Raw genomic sequence first — 21,195 nt, 5'->3', positions numbered from 1 at the left:
TGCCTGATTTAATGTTTTTTTGCGTATTGCATTTCAGGACTATACCACACGACTGCCTGCCTCCTTTCGAACACTCGCTGCTGTCTCCTGATCCTGCAGTCTCCGTCATTCTTTAATTTAACCTCCATCCCTCTTTTCTCTTTTTTTCACTCATTTTGCCCTACAGGCTCTCTTTGTAGTATGACAAGTCATTTTAACATTTAACTCCTTTAATATGATATCTGCTTTTAAAACGTTGATATCCTAAGTTTTAAATTTGATATCAGCACTTAGAAATTTGATATCGGGCTTATAAAATTTGATATCACGCTTTTGAAATTTGATATCAATTTTTTTAAAAACTGATATCAATAAAGAGAGCTTAAATGCTAATATTTATGCTGATTTTAAACTCTCATATTTTGTCTTTTTGATATCACGTTTATGAAATTTGACATCAAGTTTTTAAAGTTTAATATCGCGATTTTAAAATCTGACCAAGTGGCAATCAACCTCGGAGCGGCGCGTGCACGCTCACACGGGCACGTGGACCCACTACCGGGACTCCAGATTAATTATTCAAATCGCGTTTCGTCACGGAGCTCTTATGTCGCCGCGCTGCGAAACACGTCTATGGCAAACAGCATAAACATTCTCTGGATCAATGAAGAGATTTGTGATTGAAGAAGAAAACGAAGGAGAACAGAAAGAAGCTGGAAAGCCGCTAAATTTGCTGTTCATTACGGGCTTCTAAAAGCGCGAATAATGCTACTTTTCAGACGGCCCAGGGCAGCATATTTATTGAATCTTGTTAATTAGTACAAAACATTTTCAATCTGAACCAATGTAGTTCTTTTTATCTTATTGAACCAACAATTTTTAAGTTGAGGCAAATCATTTAGAGTGATTGGGTGCAATTCACTTGTTTTATACTGAAGTAAATCTATTTTTTAAGTTGTTACAATTTAAAATGGTTTATTGGTCGTAACCTGCTTTTATGCTATTAGAAACATTATGAACATAACCATTCCAATGCTGTACTTTTTACATTTATTTAAAAATCTAGTGCAAATACACAAGCATTTTGCGGTGTAAATCTTAAAAATACAACAAAAAAATATTAAACGGTTCTGCAGCTTTCTTGAAAGTATGTTTTACTATGAGTTCTTATACTTAAAATTAACAGTTGAGAAACAGGGTTACTTACTCTGTTATAAAAGTCTGCTGCTGAAAATGACCAAACCTGTATTGCCACATCCATAAAAAATTGTTGTTAAGATTTATAAAACTAATCCTGAATAAAACAGAACAAAAAGGAGAAAGAAACTAGGTGGCATGGTGGCGCAGTGGGTAGTGCTGCTGCCTCACAGTTAGGAGACCCGGGTTTGCTTCCTGGGTCCTCTCTGTGTGGAGTTTGCATGTTCTCCCCGTGTCTGCATGGGTTTCTTCCCACAGTCCAAAGACATGCAGGTTAGGTGCATTGGCGATTCTAAATTGTCCCTAGAGTGTGTGTGTGTGTGTGCCCTGTGGTGGGCTGGTACCCTGCCCAGGGTTTGTTTCCTGCCATGTGCCCTGTGTTGGCTGGGATTGGCTCCCGTGACCCTGTAGTTAGGATATAGTGGGTTGGATCATGGATGGATGGATGGATGGATAGAAACAGGGTTACTTACCAGAAATCCTCTGTTATAAAAGTCTGCTGCTGAAAATGCCCAGACCTGTATCGCCACGTCTGCTCCACTCGGCTTTTTTGGCCGTTGGAAAGCCAGCACGCTGGAAAGTTTGACCAGAAGAAAATACAAATGGCCCCTCCCACACAGCACACGAACAACCTAAAATATTAGGTTAACTGAAATAGGATTTTTATGTTTATTCCATCCATCGTAACTCACTTTGGTACAAACAATTTTTTTTTTTTACTTTGATTGAGATCTGAAACCAAATATTCCAAGCTACAACACTAAATGACTAATCTTAAGTTGCTTTTGAAGAGAAAATTTACATTGAATGAACAACTTCAATGTTATGCTTTTTTCAGTGTATTGCTCTCATTCCTTCAGAAATGATGTTATCTCTGTTCACCATAAAAACGTGACCATCTTGAGCATCACCACAAACCAACTGGAGTATAACATATTAAAAAAAATCATTCTTGAGTAGAGTGTTCAGTTCTTTGGTCATGGATGGCTTCATTTTGTGAACTTGCTGAGAGAACCATCAGGCGGCCTGTGCACCAACGTGCTTCACTGACAGGCGTGACGTCGTGCTTTTCCTGTCAGCCACAAGGCGCTATATATCCTGAAAGTCTGTTAGCCTTCTTAATGGCTTCTACACACTGTCTGGTAGTTGATAGCGCCGAGTCCACCACGACTCCTACATCCTTCTCCTAAGGTGTAATTTTGATTTTTTAGACCTCCCATTTTGTCAAACCTCCCATTTTTCCTTCCTATAACGGGAAACAAATAAGTTGTTTTATTTACCTCCTCTTTGCTCGATCAGCTGCCGTGCCGCATGATTTGTATCTCGCGCAGTCCTTTGAACATTTAAAAGCCTGTACAGCAGCTGTCCTTTTGTCTCACTGCCTTGTCTCTCTTCTCCCCCAGACATCCTCTGCTCCTGTTGGGGGTCCCGCTCCCAAGGCGCACACCCCTAAGAAGAGGAAGATTTTCTATTCTTTCAATTGAGAGACAGAACTGTACACACGGAGCTCGATTCTCTCCAGAAAGGGACGTGTGTTTGTTTGAAGTGTCTGAATAACGTTTCTGTCTCTGAAATCTCCTGTGTGTCTGTGCAACTGTGTGACCCAAGCATGACAGCGTATGTGGACTTCACTGTCACCCAACAACAAATCTTTTAATTCTCACAGATACGCCTCTTCATTGGGAAGAGACTCTACTTTTCCCCGATGGCAACACCAATTAGACGATCTACAAGTCTCCGATTTAAAGTTTAAATCCAAACAAACTATTTGATCTCTTTTCACTGAGCCGTTATTTCACCGAGTAAAAATTTGCGTTTGTTTAACTTAATGCGATCTTTCCAATCCTTTTTTGAGACTTTCAAATTTTCCTACTTCCATTATCGCTAACCTGCTCTGCTGCATGTGTACCGCCAACGTATTTGAATTCTTTACAACAGCGTTTCTCAACCATTAAGTATTTGCAACCCGACCTTTCATAACAGTTATAATTGCGCCCCCCCTAAACATTTTTTTGAATGGAGCCCACTAATACCAATTTGTTCTTTTTTAATTAATGAAATATCATAGATGCATATTTTATTATACCTACTTAACTTTTATCGACATTTATCTAACTATATTTATTTTTCTGGTATCAGAATGTAGTTTAAGGTAATTTGTTTTGGTTTCAATACATGTATTTTTCATATTTTCGATTCTTGTTTTCTTTTTTCACATTTTCGTGCCCACTTTTTGTTACTTCGTGCCCCCCTAGGGGGCCCACCCCACAGTTTGAGAACCACTGCTTTACAACGTTCTACTTTGTCTCGTGGGACGTGAAAGCGTCTCTCTGAAAAAGTTTTGTTTCGTTCCAAGATTTTTTTATATAAGAGAGAGATATAGTGAGAGATTGGCTCCAGCAGACCCCCGTGACCCTGTAGTTAGGATATAACGGGTTGGATAATGGATGGATGGATATAGTGAGAGACATCACACTGGGACTGACATTCCAGCCGAAGCTGATCTAGGATATTCACTCAGCAGGGCCACCAATATCATGCATGTACAGGGGAAGACAGTTTATCTAAGACATTGCCTCCCCGAACACACTAGGTGGCAGCCTTCTTGAGTTACGGTAAAGCTACGGCTACCACACAGAGCATAGTGGTAAATTATACAGTGGTGTGAAAAACTATTTGCCCCCTTCCTGATTTCTTATTCTTTTGCATGTTTGTCACACAAAATGTTTCTGATCATCAAACATATTTAACCATTAGTCAAATATAACACAAGTAAACACAAAATGCAGTTTTTAAATGATGGTTTTTATTATTTAGGGAGAAAAAATCCAAACCTACATGGCCCTGTGTGAAAAAGTAATTGCCCCCTTGTTCAAAAATCACCTAACTGTGGTGTATCACACCTGAGTTCAATTTCCGTAGCCACCCCCAGGCCTGATTACTGCCACCCTGTTTCAATCAAGAAATCCCTTCAATAGGAGCTGCCTGACACAGAGAAGTAGACCAAAAGCACCTCAAAAGCTAGACATCATGCCAAGATCCAAAGAAATTCAGGAACAAATGAGAACAGAAGTCATTGAGATCTATCAGTCTGGTAAAGGTTATAAAGCCATTTCTAAAGCTTTGGGACTCCAGCGAACCACAGTGAGAGCCATTATCCACAAATGGCAAAAACATGGAACAGTGGTGAACCTTCCCAGGAGTGGCCGGCCGACCAAAATTACCCCAAGAGCGCAGAGACGACTCATCCGAGAGGTCACAAAAGACCCCAGGACAACGTCTAAAGAACTGCAGGCCTCACTTGCCTCAATTAAGGTCAGTGTTCACGACTCCACCATAAGAAAGAGACTGGCCTGCAAAAACGGCCTGCATGGCAGATTTCCAAGACGCAAACCACTGTTAAGCAAAAGAACATTAGGGCTCGTCTCAATTTTGCTAAGAAACATCTCAATGATTGCCAAGACTTTTGGGAAAATACCTTGTGGACTGATGAGACAAAAGTTGAACTTTTTGGAAGGCAAATGTCCCGTTACATCTGGCGTAAAAGGAACACAGCATTTCAGAAAAGAACATCATACCAACAGTAAAATATGGTGGTGGTAGTGTGATGGTCTGGGGTTGTTTTGCTGCTTCAGGACCTGGAAGGCTTGCTGTGATAGATGGAACCATGAATTCTACTGTCTACCAAAAAATCCTGAAGGAGAATGTCCGGCCATCTGTTTGTCAACTCAAGCTGAAGCCATCTTGGGTGCTGCAACAGGACAATGACCCAAAACACACCAGCAAATCCACCTCTGAATGGCTGAAGAAAAACAAAATGAAGACTTTGGAGTGGCCTAGTCAAAGTCCTGACCTGAATCCAATTAAGATGCATGACCTTAAAAAGGCGCTTGATGCTAGAAAACCCTCAAATAAAGCTGAATTACAACAATTCTGCAAAGATGAGTGGGCCACAATTCCTCCAGAGCGCTGTAAAAGACTCATTGCAAGTTATCGCAAACGCTTGATTGCAGTTATTGCTGCTAAGGGTGGCACAACCAGTTAGTAGGTTCAGGGGGCAATTACTTTTTCACACAGGGCCATGTAGGTTTGGATTTTTTTTTTCTCCCTAAATAATAAAAACCATCATTTAAAAACTGCATTTTGTGTTTACTTGTGTTATATTTGACTAATGGTTAAATGTGTTTGATGATCAGAAACATTTTGTGTGACAAACATGCAAAAGAATAAGAAATCAGGAAGGGGGCAAATAGTTTTTCACATCACTGTAGTTCTTTGGGTCATCCCTTTTGGGTACATTGGGTGGCGCCAGGGGACACTGAGGGGATTTGCCGGGCTTCCGACGTACCTGAAACAACTCCCGAGTCAAAGTTTCTGGACACTGGAGGTACTCCAGGGTTTTACATAAAAGGAGCAGCCTGCTTCAGTACAAGAAGTGAGAATTGGGAGGACGAAGACCAAGCTTGCCTCGAGGATTGGAAGTGAGGTGACAGAGTTGTTGAGGGTGAGAGTTATAGTTTGTAGTGTGGGAAACGTTTGATTGTGTTTCATGCATTTAAATCCTTTGCTCCTACTGGAACGTGTGTCTGTGCCTTTGTTTCGGGAGTTGGTGGAGCTGCAGCACCCTCTCGTGCTCACTATATAAATATAATGTATATCAAATAGGCAAACAAGCCGCTGTGGCGCAAGTCTGAGCTTTTGCTTCAGGTGCTGACGTCAGAGGTTCGCTCCCCGTAAGAGCATGCAAAGGTGTGTACATCTGAAGAGCCCCGATAAGGGTGAAACACGTGTCGTGTAATATTTGGCAGGTACTGTATCAAATATATTATGACCTCCAGGGCACTCCAGCTGCCGCAAACGCCCGAAACAACAGACACTATTCACAAGTGCAGCGATATGCATGTTTATTTATAGTTTGAAACGTTTTCCTTATGTTCCCCCACCATTACACGGTCCGAGCACACAGTACAATACGCCGTTAAATACAGCATCTCTTCTTTCTTCTGCCTTCACTCCTCCTCAGGCAAGCATCGTCTTCTCAGTTCCGACTCCGACTCCTGGAATGAAGGAGGGCGGCTCCTTTTATGCTGCTCCTGGGAGTCTCTTCTTCCTTCTGTCCTCCCAACTGTGGCAGTAGCCCGACAAAATAGGGCTCTGTAGCTCCTGCAGCACCCCCTGGTGGCACCCTGGAAGACAACAGGGCTGAGTCGACAAATACCAAGTCTCATATAGCCCATGTTATTAGTCCGAGGTGCCGTTGCACGACGGGAGTTAGGCCGGGGGATTGGGCTGCCAAATAGCATTATGAGAGAGCGGTCGCCTTTCCTAAGCCATCTCCCCCCTGCCCTTCCATTATGGAGGCATCCTCGCCATCCGTCACAACAGCGTTTCTCAACCTTGAAGTATTTGCGACCCGAGTTTTCATAACAGTTTTAAATGCGCCCCCCTAACGTTGTTTTTTTTAAAGGAGCCCACTAATAACAATTTGTTCTTTTTTAATTAATTATATATCATAGATGCATATTTTATTATACCTAATTAACTTTTATCGACATTTATCTAACTCCATATTTATTTTTCTAGTATCAGAATGTAGTTTATGTTCATTTGTTTTGGTTTCAATAGATGTATTTTAAATATTTTTTATTCTTGTTTTCTTTTTTTTCATATCTTCGCGCCCCTTTTTGTTACTTCGTGCCAGTTTGAGAACCACTGCGTCACAATATATAAACTAATTTGCAATAAAACTGAGCTCACAGCTTAAAATTGTAGCAATGCTACTAGTAGTTAGAACTGCATCTCCCAGCAGTCCTTGCATGGGCTGTTGGGGTCAAAGGTGACCAGAGGGGTTTAAAAGGAGGGCAGGTGTCAAGAAAAAGAAGAAAAGTTTTTTTGTTTTTGTACGTTGTGTTTATCTGTCGGACTGCCTGCTGTTAATTCTGCCATAATTTATCCTGGATTGTATTTCTTTGTTGGGGTCTGGATCGTCTGTCTGCCAGTATACGGAGGACTGTGTTTGGTTTCATTGGCTTTCCCACAAGAAAAGGAGCGCTCCTGAACCATCCATCCATCGTCACCCTTTCAGCAACTACCGGTAGGACTGTGTTTTCCCTTCCCTTTCAACATACAGATCTCTGGACTTAATCTCGTCACCTCTCATTTCATCTGGTTTGGGTTTTTCATGGACTTTGCTGTGTGTTTATTGTGTTTATATGTTCATGTAACATCACAGAAAGGGTCAGGGGTGGTATTATTGTTTTCATTTAATTTTATTATATTCTTAATTGTTTTAGGTTCCCAGTGTGCTTTATTTGGTCACTGTAGTAGTGTGTGTGTGTGTGTGTGTGTGTGTGTCGTTCCAAGGCTGGGGTTGTCCCTGGTAACCATCCATGTGACGGTGTGAATTTAAAAAAATAATTGGGGGGGGCGTGTGTGTGTCTCTTCATAAAATTTAAAATCATAATTAATGTTCGGTAATTTTTCCTTACATTCTTTTAATGTGTTTTAATTATTTACAGTACAAATGTATTTTTTTTTAAATGAAAAGCACCAATGAAGGTTTCTTTTGCATAAGGCAGTTTGTTTGCAATCATCAGAATAAAGAAAGCTGGAATACTTGAAATAAGCTTTTCAAATTGTTTAGGGTTGCAGAAGAAATTGCATTTTGTACAAAAAAAAAAAAAGGGTAAGCGATTCCTCCTCTCCTGCTAATGCTGATGTCTGTCAGCCACTTAAGAATTTGCTGCCCATCTATGAGGGTGCTTTCCCCTCCCTCTGTGAAGGATGTAGCACTCTGCACACGGCACTATAAAGGAATCAAGGATCTAGAGCAGGGGTCCCCAACTCCGCTCCTGGAGGACCACCGTGGCTGCAGGTTTTCATTCCAACCCTTTTCTTAATTAGTCACCTGTTTTTGCTGCTAATGAACTTCTTTTCCATTCATTTTAAATGACTTTTTTTTTTTTTTTTACAATTTGTTCCTCTGAATTGCTTTATTTCTTTTCTTAAAAGGCACCCAAACAGAAATGAAATGTGAAGTGAGGGAGCCAACAGAAGACCAACTAAGTCAGGACCTGAAGCTCCAACCAAATTCACTCCAACCAGTTGCTTAATTAGGCGCCGGGTCTTGTTATTCATTAAACTCCTTCTGTAATTCCATGGCTTATCGTTGCTCTCATTGTGCAATAGCAGACATTTCTGAAATTGTGGATTTCCTCTTTTCTAAAAGTGCTATTGAAATGTTTTGAGGACCTGAGCAGATCAACCTTCCTGAGACCTTCACCTTTCTTTATTTTCAGATATTGTATGATAGACACAAGTTGTTTTGGCTCATTTTGTATTCCATTATTGTTTGGCTGCTAATTAAGCAAAAAGAAACAATTAATTAAGGGGCCGGCGTCTTCTGGAGAAATCCATCCATTATCCAACCTGATATATCCTAACTACAGGGTCACGGGGGTCTACTGGAGCCAATCCCAGCCAACACAGGGCACAAGGCAGGAAACAAAGCCTGGGTGGGGCGCCAGCCCACTGCAGTGCACACACACACACACACACACACACCAAGCACATACATACATGTCCATGCTGAAGAGATGCCATTAGCAGTCCAGTTCTTCAGTGGGGAATGCTGATGATTGTATGCCCAGTGCAGCCGAATGCAAATGGCTTCTGCCTTCTAGATGGTTCCCCTGCATTATAAATACACATTTTGCATATTCAGTGACCTTGCCAGGTACAGGAAAATACCATCTGAACTATGAATGAGGCAATAAAACTGATAATAAATAATAAAGAAAGGCAAATAAAAATGTATTTGGAATAAACCTCACAGATCACACTGACCCATTTTAAGATGTTACGCTAAGACCACTTGTGTAAAGTGAGGGTGGCCCACATATCTGCAGATATCATTGTGACAGGAAGTTGGTGTTAGCAACACCCCTGGAACTTCAGCACATTTATTTTTATTACTATTTAATTTAATATTGTTTCTTTGTATCAGTATACTGCTGCTGGGTTATGTGAATTTCCCCTTGGGATTAAGAAAGTATCTATCTATTTGGTCACTACACCATTTATTTTTTTTTTTATTATTATTTTTTAATTTAATTTTTAGTCACTGTGCCAATTTCTTTCTTTTTTTTTTTTTTTTAATTTTTAGCTTGCTGTCTTATAATTTGTGAATAAACATTGAACCTACTCCTTCCTTATTATTCTTTTTACTTTTTTTCTGTTTTTAATTCTGTTTATTCTTTATACTCTTGTCCCACTCAGCACAAGGTAGGCTGGTGTGTTGTCGCCTGTGACTTTTCATTACAAGCTGCTGCCCCCTCACATGCACATTGGGCTAAGGGGGGAAGAAGGGTGTGACACTCAAACATTTTGAGTCCATCCTGGCAGCCATTTCTGGATTATTCCTCCACATTCATCAGCCCCTCTTCTCCTTTAGGTGGGCTGCTCTGTCCTCCTCACACATTTCACATCTTCTCTTTGCTTGCTTGCTTGACCCCCTTTGCCATTTTATTTCCCGTCTCTCTAATTGCAGTTAACTCTCGGCAGAATTTCTGTTTGGAGATTTGCACAAAGATGAAGGTTTGTTCAGATGTAATAATAACAATAATAATAACTTTCATTTATATAGCACATTTCCCAATATGACGAGCCCGCATAATGGTGAACTGCTTTCCGTCCCATCTGCAGTTACCGAAAAATGAGTTAGCCAGACGAACTGAGTAAGTCGGGGCTTATCGAGGCGGCACAAATTTAGTTGCGACTTCAAAAGCGGGGTCATAGAGACCCCCGAGAATCTGCAAAGCGCGCATAGCCTGACCGCCGCATGCTCACTCCTCTCTTGTCCCGCTTAGCTCACCTTTCCTCCAGGGATGTGTGGTAAGGGGAGGCGTCATCATGAAAAGTAAAAAAATAATAATAATAATAATGAAAACATAAAATAAATGTGTACACTGGTCTGTGCTATAATTTTGTTATAGCACAGACCAGTGGACAAATTTATTTTATGTTGTCATTATTAATAATATATGATTCCAATAATTTTGATCTTTTTTGTAGTCGAAATCACTGGATTTGCGCATTTCCTGTTCAAATACAGCAGAGAAACGCGAGGTGCGCCTGAGACGAGCCTCTCCTCACTTCGGACTGCGCTCTTCCTCACACACGGAGTTAATGCCTGCATTGGCGCGTGTCTGTTGCTGGCTCTCTGTATGTCGCCAATATAAGGTGTGCAGACACATTTATTATACACCCTGACTCTCCACAGTCTGGCTAATATCTTTAATGAATGTGTGTGACAGATTTAGTCTTGCTGATCGGACATAAAACCACAGTGAAAAAGCAGAAGGCGAGGCTGACCTGAAGGGGGCGCATGTGAGCCCAACAGGTGCTCGTTAGTGCTGTTCTTCTACGCCAGCGCTTCCCAGATTCATTTTACCCTCGCACCCCCTGTGACGGACGAGGCCGATTTCGCACCCCCTTGGTTTGAGAAGAAGTATGAAAAAAATATATATATATGAATTCATATGATAGTTCATAATACCCACGCAGCACTAAGTGCGCGTAAGAGCGGAAGTCATCCGTTTTAAAAAGAAGCGTATTGCACTGATACGAAATGGCCTGCCCATTTAATTATTTAGAAATGGAAAGATAAATTAAGATTTTGTGCAAATAATGTTAATTTTTTTCCTCAATAGATTCTGGCACCCCCAATCGGGAAGCGCTGTTCTACGCCAATAAGTTAGCGAAAGTCAAGTGCACTGCAGCGGGCCGTTAATTTTTATTTTTTGTTCCGACTGTCTGCCAAAATGGAAGATTAAGACTTTTAAAACTAAAGGAGAATAAGGAGGACTTTTATTAGAAATTGACGGAGATTTTCATGGATAAGGATAGGCGCATGGACTTCATTTACAAATAAAGGTAAGACGGTTTTGAATTTTATAAAAAATGGGATCAGACTGTAGCCCGTCTACTCTAACTGTGTGTAGAAAGGGGCCCCGAGTTCTCCAATGCCTAAATTATTATGATTTTAATTACTTTAATATTTTGAGTCTCGGGTCACTATGAACAAAACATTATTAACAATACACTGGTCAGGTAATAAATAAATAAATAAATAAAGGTAGATTAAGTTACCTGTTACATTTGTTCCCAAACCAATTGTTTATACTAAACAAACTTAAATAAAAACACCAAGAAACTGGGTTACAAAACAATGATAAATTCCCCGTTTATTCATAAACCAACAAAACACAAGTAATAAACTGGAAATAATCAAGAACTATATTACACTATTAATAATAAAAACACATTCACTCATGTCACTCTATTTAAAACAAAACGTTGCAGGCCTGATTCGTGGCTTGTGAGCGTTGCGACCAAAAACCTATCGGTCCCTTCACTCCACCAGGAGCAACAAAACTAAATAAAAAGTACCCTACTTGGCACTGTGATTAGCAGTCCAGCAAATCCTTCCGCCTCTGTCCGCGAGCAGGGAACCGCTGCTGAGCTAATCCGAAAGCGTCTCCAAATAAACGAACGTCCACCAGAAGCGTGTTGAGCTGCGTTAGCTATACTGCCTCTTCACCTTGCTACTTCTCCTCGCCGAGTTAACGAGTGGTTCATTGCCGGATAGACACTGCGAACGTCTAATCGAAATTCTCCGTCTAAATCAGCAGTTCATATTCCAGCAAATTATCGTGCTGATAATTTGTCTCCCCAGACTTTCTGCTACACCAACTCGGCGTCCCCTCTCTCTTTCTCCTCGCTCCCCGTTCTTTTTTCTCTCCCGCGGTTCTTCCACCACCTTCCGTTTTTTTCTACCCATCCGGTTATCAAAATAAAAGTATGCTTAACCAGGTAACGAACTGCTATACTAAAACGAACAGTTTAAAATACAACATTTACATTTTTTTTTACATCAGTAATATATTTACATAAATCAGTTAGTTAGTTAAGCACATTTTTAACGGGGGCTACAAGACTAGGAAAAAAAAATCCCAATATTTAAACACTAAAATTTGACCTTAAATAAAATATTCTTTTATTTTTCTTGTTATCCTTTCGTTGAACAGTATGTATTAAAATCGATTAAAGCATCAGAATTAAATGCTTTTAGAAATATTTAAATATTTCAATTAAGGTCAAAACTGAAATTGTTTTTTTTTTTTTTCTGTACACAACTCTATTCTTTCATTTGTACTGAATGAGTGTGAATTGTGGAATTGCAACGGCAAATTTAATATAAATGTGCTCCGTCTGCTCTCTCTCTCCCCCCGCTATAAATGTAACGTTCTTTCTCATCCAAATATGCGCTTTACCTGTCTATGTGAATGCTGATGAGATATGAAACATAACCAGTAGTCAATGTGCATGCTGGCTGCCAACTGAATAGTCAGTAAGCTACTCTTTGGGGTTCATATATTTGTAAATTTGACTCCGAAGGACTCATTGCCTCACCAGCCATGAACCTCCCCGCACGTCACTGAATCCAAGGACCTGTCGATGTCAGAAGAAAGCGTCCGATGTGGAATTCTGAAAACCAACAACAGCAAAGACAAGCACTTGAAACCACAGTTACAGCTGTTGACGGCCATAAAACAGGGGCTGACAAATGGACGGGTGAAGGAACAGGTCAAGTCGCTTTCAGTCCCAAAATGCGAGCCCCAATAATTTCCTTGCTGTGACCACAAAGAAATCACCGGGGCAGACACTGGAAACTGCAGGCATTGACTTGAGAACAGACGGCTTCTCCCTGTACGACCAGCTTTATGCTGCTTGGTTTTCGAGTGAAGTCAGGCAGGTCTGTGCTTCGATATATAAATTTAACGGTAAAAATACTGTAAATGGTGAAAGTAAAATACCTTTTCTGAAAAAAAAAGTGAATGTTGCCTTATGTTCTACTGAAAATTACCTGTATATCAGCCGAGTTCCGCAAAATCGATATTTTTCTACCTTTAAAATATGCTACATGACTTTTACTGATGCATTACAATTACACTGAAAAATTCTGATAATTTTACAGTGTAAAACTGTTAAATAGCGAAAGTAAACCACTGTAAAATGTAAAACGGTAAAGCGCTGTTTCAGTAACACCGAAGTTGTATTTGCATAAGGACACGCCCCCTTTCGCTAACGACGAAGTTGCGATATTTGCATAAGGACACGCCTCTTTTACCATATTGTTCCTGGTGAGCCACATACCTTCGAATAGTAGGGAAAAGAACTTAAGCTAAGTTAACAAACTTACTTTTCTCTGCGTGCTGAAGGTTTTTTAAAGTTATGGACGCTGATTTCTGGTGGGTTGTATTCGATAAGCTGGCACACCTGTAGGACACCATACACCACAAAAGCAGACTTTACTTCCCCACCAGACAATGTGTCATAACTTCCTTAAATATTTAATTGTTTTCAATATGTATAACTACATGGTATATATTTGCTATTGGTTAGATGTAAATTGTGTATTGAGGTTTGACCCTGGCAGTGCTTTCTAATGATTTATGTATTACCAAATTTGTTACCCTGCATAAGTTTCTGCTTATGGTTAAACATTCTCTTTTGTTGAATTGTGTTTTTTAAAAAAAGCAGTTATTTACTCCAAAGTTATACAGTAGACTTAAAAATATTGTCACTTTATTACAGTCAAATTTTGGCAACCTGGCTGCAGGTACTTTACCGTAAATTTAACATTTTTTTCTTACAGTGTAGAAAGAAGCCATCGCTTGACATTTCATCACCTCAGCATGACTTTCACAGAAATAACAATAGATTTATTATTTCAATTTGATTTTATTAATTTTTTCATGCCTTATAAAGTGTAATAGTTATTTACTTAACAAATTAAATCAAATGCTGTTTATTCTTCTACAAGTTGTAACAGTCAGGTGAATAAAGTACCAACTCAGCAGGGATGTGCTGGACAGGACAATCCAACTATTGAAACACATCAACAGTAACATCAGACTGAGCCAGACGATTCACTCCCACCATCCACTCAACTTACAGAGCCCTCCACACAAGCCCACCTGAACAAACTCAGCCCCTAGATCTCCTTTAAAACACCCCTGGCCTAACACAGGTACGTCCAAATATGCTCAGCAGATCTGCAGACCCCTCGACTCTCTCCAGACACGTCTTCAGGGGGGCTTCCCTTTCGTGAAGTGCAAGGAGCACAGCAGAGGGGTCTGCGGTGGCTTTGAAACATTTTATTGAGCCACAGACGGCCGGCCTTCTCATTAGCAGCATGTCTTGTACTCAAAGTATTCTTGGTTGAAAGATGTTGTTGCAAGATTTAACGGTAAATGATTGATTATTCACCGCTGGCTTGTGCTGCGTACCCTTGACTGAGAAAACAAATGTGAACAAACAAAAGCACCAGCAGTGGAGCTCATTGTCCTGTCGACAATACGGTGGTCTGTAGCCTTCATGCCTCTCGGTAAATCTGGAAATTCAGTTTGTGGGTGAGGTTATCAAGGATGTAGAGCAGGGGGAGTCTGAGGAGGTAGGCTAGCGAAAACAACGTGTAAAGACAGCTTCACGTTATCTGTTCTACGTTGAGTGTGCGGTGGGGAAGATACATTGAGAAGACTTAGAGGAGACTGCTTTGGAAAGTGTTATTAAGTTGAACTTATTAAGCACAACTGCATGGCATTCTCAGGTTTGTGCCCTACCGTTCCCCTAATGTGGCAACATCCCTAAGGAAGATTGAGGCCAGTTGGAATTCCATTCTTAATTCCCCTCAAACGTCTCTCTTTAATTATCTGCACGCCTTTATTTGAGAATCGGTTTCTTTTCAGGACTTTCCACTTGTGGGTGACAATCTTTCTCCAAATGTGTGTCAGCTCATATTTGGGTGTTTATTTCTAAATTGCTTTTAATGTATGTGTTTCCTTTTTATCCATCCATCCATTATCCAACCCGCTGTATCCTAACTACAGGGTCACGGGGGGTCTGCTGTAGCCAATCCCAGCCAACACAGGGAGCAAGGCAGGAAACAAACCCCAGGCAGGGCACCAGCCCACCGCAGGACACACACACACACACCAAGCACAATTTAGAATCACCAATGCAAATGCACCTAACCTGCATGTCTTTGGATTGTGGGAGGACACGCAAATACCACGCAGGGAGGACCCGGGAAGTGAACCCAGGTCTCCTAACTGCAAGGTGGCAGCGCTGCCCACTGCGCCACCGTGCCGCCCATTTCCTTTTTATGTTTTTATGAAATCACTTAGGCTGCTGAAGCCTTCAGTGTTGTCATACATGTCACCCATATGAAGTCCTTCTCAAATCTTCATCCCAAGGCTCTGCCTGTTCTGTTCTCATGGCTTCTGGTTGTGCCTCCTTTTCTGAAGCATTTCATCTTTTCTTGTTCTTTGATATTCTGTGTCCTCTTTCATGAATTACTCCAATTACATATCGTAGATTTGATTCAGTTGCCTTAAGAGAATTTGCATGTCAGGATTCATTTTGTGGTGAGGGCTCCTGGCATATGTCATGTCATTTTCTAATCCACTTGACCCTTTCAGAGCTTATTTTCTTTGTGTGTTTCTTTTCTGCCAGGGCTGAATATTTTTCCAAAAACTAACTTTTTTTTTAAAAAAAAAAAGAACACAAAGCAATGGTTTAACATATCAAATCAACCAAAAATATTTATTTTTGACAAATGTTACTGTCTTGCATGTCGTATGAGCCTGCATACACATACTTGTTACACAGTAAAGTCTGACGTCACTCAAAGCAGCCAACTGCATGCATTGCCACATTGCTCTGCTTACAATACGTGTTGCGCTGGTGCCTCCTTTTCAATTGTCTGTTGCTGCACTTTCTCACATGTATTGTAGAGAGACAAGTCACCCGTCCGAGATTGTGCCATGCCACTGCCACCAAGTTTTCCGCCCGCATTAAAACTGGATTGTCACCTCTTTTCATCTTCAGTCTGTGTCTCCTGTTCACCCTCACTGTGCCACAAGCTCCAATTCCCCTGCTGTGTAGCTCCAGATGTACACAACATGACCCAAATGTTCATAGCCCTGAAGCAACTCCAGCACAACCTGACTTGTCAAGGGACAGTTCTCTCTTTGAAAAAAATACTTTCCTGTATATGTGTATTATCATAGTATTTCCCTCTACTTACCCTTTACCTGTTTTCCCTCAAGGGTAAGTGTATTCGTCAAGTTCGTTATCAGGTTGCACTTTAAGATGAACACACATATACATAGCTATACGCATACACACAGATCCTTACCACAACGGTGCCCCATGAATCACACACACACACACACACACTGATTAACCTTTAGCACTTTAAACCACACAAGTGCTTTAAGTATAACACAGCCTGTCAACTCAGCACTTCAAGAGATTTATTATAGGCACGAACGGCATACAATGTTTTAATGATATCTCAGACCTTAATATTACTTTTGGTCTACAAGAATACAAAGGCTCAGCACTCTCCACTATAGGCCATTTATCAGCCAAGAATGCCTTACTTTACATCCTGTTCACTACTATTGGGTGGAGCTCACACCCTCAGCCTTAATAAACCTGGCAGATCAGAGCATATGGCAAATCTCCGGCTGCACCAGGTGCTCAGAGAAATTTAACTTATTATTTCAATCACTCTATAGACATTAAGACAATTCATAGACAGTTAATAGCAGCATGATAATTATTACAATAATAATAATAATAATAATAATAATAATAATAATAACCACTGGGACAAAGAATAATAGAAAATAGGACTGATAGGAAAGTCAGAATATATATAGTCTTTAGAAAAAGCTTACAAAAAAAAGTTACAGATGACAAGGATGAATGTCCCAGGGCGGCGTTTGATCTACCAATCGACGTTCATGATGCTTTTCTGACAACCAGTGATGTCTTTGTTTGTTCTTCTTCCTTCCACCTTCCTTACTTCCCCTACTCACTCCTCAGACGAGGCATATTTATTCTAAAATTGTTCCAGTGGGTTTTGCAAGATGTGATTGATATATAATCTTGATTGGCTGGCTGTCAATATGAAGAACTAATTCACTGTCAGTTTTCCCAAACAATAAATCCTTTTATGTTCTCTGAGGTGTTGGTAGATCTTCCTTTCCCAGGCTGTAAAATAATTAGGCATCGGCTCAGTCCTCCTTTTCCCTGGTTATAAAGTAACTGAGCCTCCAGCATGTCTTCCTTTCTATGTTGGAACAGCTGTTTTAAAAGTGAGGTGTAACTGGGAAGAAGGCATGCTTTAATTTGTCCTGAATGTAGTTCGTCTGTTGTCTTGTCTCGAACAAAATATAATGGAAAATTAAACCAAAATGTACAGATTTTGTACCCCACAACAATATGTAATTACTTTCAGGCAGAAACCAGTGTTTGCTTCTGCCAGTACAAAATCCTTTATGCCACACTTTGTGTGCTTGTCTGGCATATATATGCAGAAAAAAAGGCGTCCCTTTTATTTTATCATAGATTCATCCACAGACAAATCATGGCCAGGCTGATAAAATTGTTTATACGTATGTTGGTTCCTGAACTTTATACCTGGGGTTATAGCCTGGCTCACCCCTTGGGATTTGCTTCTGGTTATCACAGAAGTGCACCACGCAGCATAACCTGTCCAAAACCATTTGGACCAGTGCTCCGTGAAGTTATATCGCCAGTCTTGTCCCATCTCTATTTGTAATGCCACAAAGCCCTTCATCTCGTCTTGTGTTGTGGGTTTCCACTTAGAAAAATGAGAATGCAGTGCAAGCACAGCGCACGATTCATAAAATTGCTCTGCACACCTGTTTGTCTCGTCTGACAGTAGCTGATAAGCAGCCTCAGCCTGAAGTAGTCCAGCGGCTGGTAATCTGTCGTGTCCAACAGCAAGCCATGCTGTCATGTGAAGTCCGGTAGCCTGTTTGGCTCCAACGGATCAATGTCTGGGTATTCCTCCCACACGAACCTTGCCATAGGTGCGTCAGCTGCGTGTATGCGGTCAGCTGGGGCGGCATCGGCTGTTGTCAGACCAGCCGATTTCAGTTCCTCACTCTCTTGCTCGATCTCCTGATCACTGTCAACAAAATTAGTTTCTGAAAAATCAGAGTCCGACTCCGCGATAATGCACAAAACATTGTCTGCTGAGTATTTTCTTTTCTGCACTCGCTTCACTCCCTTGTGAGATATCGATGCCATCTTGTCTTTGTTTACATTTCATAACTCACGCACACGCAAAGATTAGATGCTGAGTCAATGAGTCTAACATTCCTCCAAGCAGAGAGGGCATGCCTGTGACATAACAGTGAGTTTTGTCACCATTAACAGCTGATTGTTGCCCTCTACCCCTGGATGTCAACATGCACCCTTTAACCCCTCCTGTCGACAAATGTCGACATCCGCCCTAAAAGAGTTAATTCAGACCAGGGTCATGGGGCGAAGGGTGGGTTCGGGTTGATGGGTGCTGAAGCCCTTTTTTCTCTGTTCCACTGTGTGTCTACACCATCACCACACTGAAGGTTTTCATCTTAAGATGTTGCACTCTCATTACTACCACCACTTACCCCAGTGTTGATCTTGGGAGATGTGCAACCAGTACGAAGGACTTGCTTGGGTCTTTTTCACACTTTAAATTTTTTCCCCCCGTTGATGGGCTGTATAATCAGTCTGCTACAATACAGCCCACCACCTGAAGGTACGCATTTAGTCATGACAGATCAGATTTTCAGCTCACTTAAGTTTGCAGCCCTGTATGAATTTTTTTGTGACACTGAAGATGGCTATTCCTGGAGAACAGCTTGCCACATTCAGAACAGCAGTATGGTTTCCCTCCACTATGAATGTATGTGTGCTGGCGAAGACCGTTACGGTTGGAAAATCGTTTGCCACATTCAGAACAGGCAAAAGGCTTTTCTCCACTATGAACTCTTATGTGGCTGCGAAGATTGCTACTGTCCGCAAATTGTTTGCCGCATTCAGCACAGCCATATGGCTTCTCTCCAGTGTGGATTCTTGCATGCCTTTGAAGATTGTAACTGTCTGAAAATCGTTTGCCACATTCAGAGCAGCAGTGAGGTTTTACTCCAGTATGAATCCTTATGTGTGCCTGAAGACTGCTGTTATGGAGGAATCGTTTACCACATTCGGAGCAGCAATATGGCTTTTCTCCAGTATGAATTCTTCTGTGGGTCTGAAGAGTGCTACTGTCAGCGAAGCGTTTTCCACATTCGACACAGCCATATGGCTTTTCTCCAGTGTGAATTCGTGTGTGTCTTTGAAGATTGTAACTGTCGGAAAATCTTTTGCCACATTCAGAACAGAAATATGGCTTCTCTCCCGTATGAATTCTTGTGTGGCTCTGAAGATTGACTCTTTGGATGAATCTTTTACCACATTCAGCACAGCCATATGGCTTTTCTCCGGTGTGGATTCTTGTGTGTGTTTGGAGCTTGTAATTGTCAGAAAATCGTTTACCACATTTAAAACAACAATGAGGTTTTTTTCCAGTATGAATCAGTGTGTGCTGCCGAAGAGCTCTTTTGTCAGTGAATTTCTTTTCACATTCAGAACAGTCATATGTCTTCTGTCTAGAATGAATTTTTGTGTGCTTCTGAAGATTGCCCTTTTCAGTGAATCGTTTTCCACAGTCGGCACATTCAAAGGGCTTTTCTCCAGTATGGATTCGTGTGTGTCTTTGGAGACTAAACCTGTCAGAAAATCGTTTGCCACACTCAAAACAACAATGAGGTCTGTCTCCAGTATGCATTTTTCTATGTACCTGAAGAGTGCCACTGTCAGAAAATCTTTTTCCACATAAGTCACAGCCATAGGGCTTTTCTCCAGTGTGGATTCTTGTATGTCTTTGGAGCTTGTAACTGCTGGAAAACCGTTTACCACATTCAGCGCAGCAATGAGGTTTTTCTCCAGTATGAATTCTTACATGTGCCTGAAGACTGCTGTTATGGAGGAATCGTTTGCCACACTGTGAACAGCAAAATGGCTTTGGCCTTGTATGAATTGACTCATCTTTACAGTAAGATTTGTTCTTTAATGGTTTTGTGTGTTCTTGGCTAGCACACACAACCTCAGGATTATACAGTTGTTCAGGGTTGATGACTCCTATTTTTACTTGCTTGGTTGCGGGAAGAGAACAACACTGGGAAGAGGCTGGGGTCCATTCACTTGATGATTTCTTCATCTTCCCCTTGCCCTGTTTCTGCTGCAGTCTGCAATGAAGAGAGCTCTGAGCAAATGAAGATGGATAGGAGCCGCCATTCTCCTGGAAATCTGCAAGAACAGAAAAAGAGTTTGGTTAAAACGTTTCATTTGTCATGGTCACGTTGTGGCTCCTAAGCTTTAAAAGGACATTGCTGAGGACCTGTCCTCTTCAAATGCAGACTCAGTTGCCAAGCTTTGTCTTACTCTTTTTGAGATTCACTTCTATTGCGATACATTGTGGAGTAACCAGACAAGGGCTGGGTGGCAATAACATCCTATATATCTAATTACATGCTTATGTATTGTGTTGGCACAGTGGTTAGAGACAGACAGATAAGACAGATCGATATACAGATAATGTGAAAGGCACTATATAATAGATAGACAGATTATGTGAAAGGCACTATATAATAGACAGATAATGTGAAAGGCACTATATAATAGACAGATAATGTGCAAGGCACTATATAATACATAGATAGACAGAGTAATAGATCATGTGAAAGGCACTATATGATAGATAGATTGATAGATATGAAAGGCACTATGTAACAGATAGATAGATAGATAGATAGATAGGATACTTTATTAATCCCAAGGGGAAATGCACATACTCCAGCAGCAGCATACTGATAAAAAACAATATTAAATTAAAGAGTGATAACAATGCAGGTATAACAGACAATAACTTTGTATAATGTTAATGTTTACTTCCCCGGGTGGAATTGAAGAGTCGCATAGTGTGGCGGAGGAGCGATCTCCTCAGTCTGTCAGTGGAGCAGGACGGTGACAGCAGTCTGTCTCTGAAGC

General features: G+C 40.9%; 1 protein-coding gene across 1 annotated transcript in view; it reads right to left on the bottom strand.

Moving 5' to 3' along the window:
* LOC120528158 (zinc finger protein 665-like) overlaps positions 1 to 21,195 on the bottom strand; it is a 72,850-nt gene that overhangs the window by 39,573 nt on the left and 12,082 nt on the right. The window contains exon 4 of the mRNA XM_039752232.1: positions 18,939 to 20,454. Within this exon, the coding sequence (XP_039608166.1) occupies positions 18,939 to 20,454 (1,516 nt within the window). The remainder of the gene's footprint in view (positions 1 to 18,938; positions 20,455 to 21,195) is intronic.

Source organism: Polypterus senegalus, chromosome 4 (assembly GCF_016835505.1).
Source record: "Polypterus senegalus isolate Bchr_013 chromosome 4, ASM1683550v1, whole genome shotgun sequence".
Lineage (NCBI taxonomy): Eukaryota > Metazoa > Chordata > Cladistia > Polypteriformes > Polypteridae > Polypterus > Polypterus senegalus.
Note: the sequence above shows the minus strand (reverse complement) of the source record. Positions and strands in the feature narration are given on the sequence as shown.